At 30.6% G+C, this 6,000-nt stretch overlaps 1 protein-coding gene across 1 annotated transcript in view; it reads left to right on the top strand.

Moving 5' to 3' along the window:
• The first annotated feature begins 1,587 nt into the window (after positions 1-1,587).
• Positions 1,588-6,000, top strand: part of Syx16 (syntaxin 16) — a 48,909-nt gene continuing 44,496 nt past the window's right edge. The window contains exons 1-2 of the mRNA XM_035365161.2: positions 1,588-1,794; positions 2,846-2,934. Coding sequence (XP_035221052.2) covers positions 1,696-1,794; positions 2,846-2,934 — 188 coding nt within the window. The 5' untranslated portion in view covers positions 1,588-1,695. The remainder of the gene's footprint in view (positions 1,795-2,845; positions 2,935-6,000) is intronic.

The following is a 6,000-nucleotide window of genomic DNA, read 5'->3' as shown; positions in this document are numbered from 1 at the left end:
CGACTTTGACAATTTCTCGCCAAATTTGGCTACAAAATTAGTCTCCCAAACCATTGGAGAGGCTTTATCTAAATTATGCTGGAAGGCAAAGGTGGTAGTTTTATGATCAGTGAAAATGGTAAATGATCGTCCGTCCAGAATGTGTGTGTTTATAATGCTTTATGGCTAGGTTGATTTCAAGTATTTCTCGATCAAATACTGTAATTTCTCTACTTTGATGATAGGGATCGAGGGAAAAAAACTTAGCGGTTATTTTTCACCATTCTATTAGTTGATGGATTACAGCACTTATCACGGAATCGGATGCATCTGTTATTAAAATGATCTGTGCAGTCTGATTAGGTTGAGCTAAACATTGCTGAGTTGCACAATCTCTTGGTGGTAATAAAAGCATTCTGTGCATCTCCCGTCCAAATTAAAGGTGTTTTTGTTGCTTTTCTTTACTCCTTTAAACAAGATTGTTAACGTTGTCAATCAATTGCATCAACTTTCGATGGAAACGCTTTAATTCCTCCCACTGATATTTCATACTGAAATTTCAACTTTGCTCAGACCAAGTTTAGATTTGCAATAATTATGCTCCGTCCATAGTTGTTGAGGCTTCTGAAAAATAATTTGAAAGATGTTTTTCGCGTGTTTTTGGGTCTGGAGAAGCAATGAGAATGTCATCGAGGTAGCAGGGGACAATGTCTAGACCGCTCAGTACTTTGGAAGGTTTGTGCAGTGTCGCGTAGACCAAATGTCATATAAGGAAATTCAAAAAGTCCGAAACGTGTTATGATGGCGATTTTCAGCTTTGTGAAGAGAGATTTGTTGGTAAACCCTCTTCCAATGTATGGTTAAAAAAATCGTTTTTCTATGCAGAGTATATATGTATAGTTTGTTAAGAGACCTTCTTGAAGCATATTATGGAATTTAATGGGTTTTCCTTTGGTTTCGATAAAATGTTGCACATCATTTTCTTTAATTTTATAATTTTTTATGTTGGTTTTAAATCAGTTAGAAAATTTATTTAAAATGGCTCTATATTGTTTTTGGAAAGTGTTTGCAATGAATTTAGGAGTGACCCCATTGTTACATAAAGCACCTTCAGTAGTCAATGAGGTGGTACCGTCAATTAATTTCCTATTTTTGCTGTTGACTAATTAGTCAAAATGTGAAATAAAGTCTATTCCAGCGATAGGTGTATTGACATCTGCAATTATAAAAGGCCAGTTGAAAGATTTGCGTAACCCTAAATTCAGTTTCAACAATTTTTAATCACACGTTTTTATTGTTGTACCATTAGATGCAAACATCTCAAGCTTAGACATAGTTCTTTTTTTGCGATGGCCATGATGAGATAATCAATATTGTAACCAACCATGTATTCGTTTGAGTAAGATAGAGAGTAACCATACCTTATCAGAAGTCGAGTAAAAAGATGTTTCTACATCTTGACACTCGAGAATAAAATACGATCTGTGTGTGTGTGTAACCCTGCTACAGCTAAGTGTGTAATGCTTGAACTAGTTGATAAGCCACTAGTTGATGATCTTTGCATATTTAAGTGACAAAAGCTCACTTCCGTTGGCAACGGGTTTACACTTTCTAGTTCCGGTTTATCGAAATGTGTTAAACTTAACGCAAGATTTTTTAATATACTTAACGAGCTTTTCTATTTTTTTTTTTTTTTTGTGTATAAAGTAAAAGAGAATGGCTGCTACTATTAATGTAACTTCTCGCAATTTGACAGAGGTGTTTATTTTAATGCGAAATAATTCGCTTCAAAACAAGAACATTTTCTGTGATCAGGTGAATTGATTGATGATAGTGTAAAATTTTCTCTAATACGCATATATTACTTGTGGATAACTCGATTCAGTATTTAAAGTATTGATATATGTTTATCAGATTATTCTGTAATGTATCAGATTATGCTGTCTCGTTTGAATTTTTGTGTAGTTTTTGTAAAGTGTACTGTAAATGCGAGTAATTTCCCTTAAAAAGGCTTCCATGTTGGGATCTCTTCCCTTAAGCAGATGCTTTTTAATGCTGTACCATATTTGGCTAAACGAAAGTCCAAACATGGTTGTTTTAATTTCATGCTTCATCTTTCGGATAAGTTGCAGAATTTTCTTTCTCTACGAGAATGATTGATGTGTAACCTTGAGTTTAATGAATGTTCATAGCATCATAATAATTGTTCATAGCATATCATAATCATAATAATGTGATGATTTTAAATAATTTTCTTGCTTTACTGATTTATGTAAGCTGTTGTTTTTTTACATATATCAGTAAAACATGTTAGTAAAATTAATGTTAAACTATGTTTTGAGTGATAGATGGTATATTGAGAATATGGCAAAGCACACTAGGGCTATCTGCCTAAAGGAAAGGATGCCTTCGTGAAGGACTTTCTAAGGGAAACTGGCTCGTATACACGTTACACATGGGGAAAACCACGAAAATGCCCATGCAGCCAGCCCGTTCGCGGGATTCGAACATTGGACCGAACTACCAGTGTTCAGCGATTTTACCGCTCGGCCGCTGATGGGCGCTTTTGAGTGATAGAAATTATGTATGTTGTATTTTGTTATGTTTCTGCGACACTTTCAAATATATGAACCTATAGTTTCAAATACATCAGAAATTTGAATATGGCCTTTTAAAAAGATTTTTTTTTTCGGTTTCAAAGCTTATGAACCATTTTAAAGATTATGCGTGTATTTGTGTATTCATTTGCAATATATTTTTTTCCCAGTAATGTTTGTCATAGAGCAGTTTTGATTGATTGTTTAAAATTAGGCCATATTAGATTTAGTCGATTTAAATTTATTAATGTTTGTATGATGCATTTCAGATTCTTGATGACAAAGTTGCATTAGTATCTTCCAGAGATTTAGATAGCAGCCAGGGTTTTTCAAGATGTGTTGATATTCCACCAGAGTGGTAAGCTTAATTTAAAGATCTATAGGGGTGTAAAATTATCAAAATAAAAATAATTTATTTTGTATGTTTATGTTATTTTTATGTATTGATGGACTTTTAAAATCTATTTAAGAAGTTATATATATATGTAAGATAATACAAATATGAAAAGTGAATGCAAATTATATGCTTCTTTTCTTCTTTGCATTCCTGTAAAATATGAAAGCAAACTACTAACTTTAATTTTGCAATATCTTCTTTATTCCCCATTTTAATTTGGGAACTTCCCCTTTATGTCCTAAAAATAATAACTATTTATAACATATCATTCTAAACTGCATCATACAACCTTACGTAACACTTAATACAGGTATTATTTATCCAATTAGGGATCAAGATTTCTTACAAAGAACTGAAACCTGTTCACTCTGCCATGCTTCTTCTGAATGTGAAGGCACTATTTTTCTCTTGATGGCTACTGCAATTTTGAGATGGTGAATGGCTCTTAAAAAAAAAAAAAAAAAAAAAAAAAAAACTGAAGGCTTTCCGATTTTACATTACACTCAAAGTGCCATTTTTTTAATGTTTTGCGTGTTACCTTATTTATTAAATATCATGTTCTTTGCACTTAAACTATAAAATTCAATTAAATGGCAATACTGCAAAACAGTTTTAAAATGAGCATGTCTTTCGATTTTCCTATAAACAGTCTCATGCATGGGAGATAAAAATCCCCCCCGCCCCCGCAGTACAGTGTTGCCATTGCTCGCTTTGAAATCGATGAGTTTGTTAATAAAAAATTTTTTAAAGTGTTACAAAATATGAAATCAATAATAAAACAAATTCCAAATTAAGCCTTCCAGATGTCCATATTCAGTGGAGGATTACATTATTCAAAATTGGATGACTCTAGGTACTGTTATTTTATCACAATGTATGAAACATACATACATTTATGCAGATTCTTTATTATTTAAATGAATACTGAATAAAATTAAAATAAATACTGAATAAATTTAAATAAATAATGAATGATGACATTGCTATTTGCACATATTTACAAATTTTCAAAGTTATTGTTTTCACCTTTATCTTTAGTACAGAAATTTAAACATTTGGCAGAATGCAGTACAAAATCCGAGATCCAGACTCATCAGGACTGTGGATATTAGATCATCAGTTTAAATCTAATTAGATGATATGTCTAAATTATAAAATTGAAAATATGAAATAGAAAGCATTTATTATCTCAAAAGACCTCAAAATTTACCCCCCCCAAAAAAAATCATTCAATATTTACTTATTTGTTTGCTTTATTAAACATTTCTTTCAATGTAAGTTTCTTTGTCTTTTTCTTTCTTTTTTTTTTTTTTTTTTCTTCTAATTTTTTCTTTAATTCTGTAGACATAATTTCTTGTTCAGTTGCAAATTTCCATTCTTCACATAATTTCATATTCATTTACAAAGTTCCGTTCTTCAAGTAATATAATTGCTGTGTTGAAAATTCCACCAATATTGTGTCAGTCAAAATTTTTTCATACTTAACAATCTTTCTGTCATTTCCTTAACTATCAGTAGCCGTATTTTCTGGATTTAGAACACTACTACAGATTTTGCCATCCGTTACTTGATTGATGATTGGGGCATTTTCCATCTCAACAAAAACTTCTGTTATATCATCTTCATTTATTACCGCTTCTCCCATGGAGGTAGGAAGTAAGAAGGAGTCGCCCTAAACAAGTTTCTCCGTACCCTGCTCTGAAGCACCGGCGATCCCTACGTGGTGACCAAAACATTGGGTCATTTACCATTGAGTTCTATGGGATTTGACGCGTTCGGGTGTAAATATTTCGTAATTACGTCGCAAATATACATATAAATGTATATATTTTCTTTTTCTACAACACTTCAGAGTCCTAAGTATGTGAAAACAACATATTTTTAAACAACATTTCATTCTGAACGGAATTAAATGCTATACTTTTCACAGGACAGTTTTCTCAGAATGGTTTAATTTGAATGAATCACAAGTTTTCGTTAATTACGTTAGAAAAAAAAATTAAGGTAATTCGATTTTATTCGGTTAAGGTACAAAAATTAAGATCAAAGTTTATTGTATTATTAATATTAAAATTATGCATTATTTCTTTTCTATTTATAGAGCTTCTTCCTAAAATACTTTCTTAAATATGACATGATTTTTTGGCTTCTTTTAAATCGAAAAATGTAAGTCAATTTATAATTAATGCTCTATTCGGTTCATTTTAAATTAGAGAATTATTAGAAATTAAATAGTATTTGACTTTCTCTGAACATTTCTGAAAGGGAATAAAATAAGTTTTTTTTTTTTTAAAGTATTATTTAAAACTTGTAACTGAGTTATTATAAAATGTAAAGTGAATAATTCTTTTAATTATACTTATCAGATTTTTTTTTTTACCCTTCATTTCAACAATACATATTCCAAAACTCTTTATTACATTCTTAAGTGCGCATCTCATAGCATTTGCTTTACAATACCTTTTAACAGATTGCTTTCCAATACGAACAATTCTTGCTGAAATAGTTTTATAACGTATTTGTCAACAGGATTTCAATTTATGTTTACAATTCAATATTAAGGTTATTATATATTTAGATAACATTTATAATCATTATAAATTAGATACATTTAATCATTAGATTTCTTCACAGTACTTTCACAGTTGTTTATAAGTGAATAAATTCTTCATTTCAAATACATTTATAAATAATTTAATGAATATTTAAGTATTTTGTCAAAGGCAGATACATGCTTTTTGCAAGCACATGCATAAATACCCATACATATTTCCTATTTATCATTTCCGGCATGCGCAAATCTTTAATTTCTGTGCATTCACTATATTTTTCGTCTAAAGGAATTTACACTAATTTAGCATACACCCGAAAGTTTTACATAAAAAATATATATGAATATAATTTGAATGAAAATTATAAGTATTATTTTTAATACCCACTCAAAGGTCAGTTTTTCTTCAAAATTCCTCCACAATGGCATCTCTCTCTTTAGGCAGATAGCCCTTGCATGCGTTACTCTATTTAATA

Source organism: Stegodyphus dumicola, chromosome 6 (genome assembly GCF_044657685.1).
Source record: "Stegodyphus dumicola isolate Sdum_Otavi_A_Nest chromosome 6, ASM4465768v1".
Lineage (NCBI taxonomy): Eukaryota > Metazoa > Arthropoda > Arachnida > Araneae > Eresidae > Stegodyphus > Stegodyphus dumicola.
The sequence above is the reverse complement of the archived record's forward strand: the minus strand, read 5'-3'. Positions and strand labels throughout refer to the sequence as shown.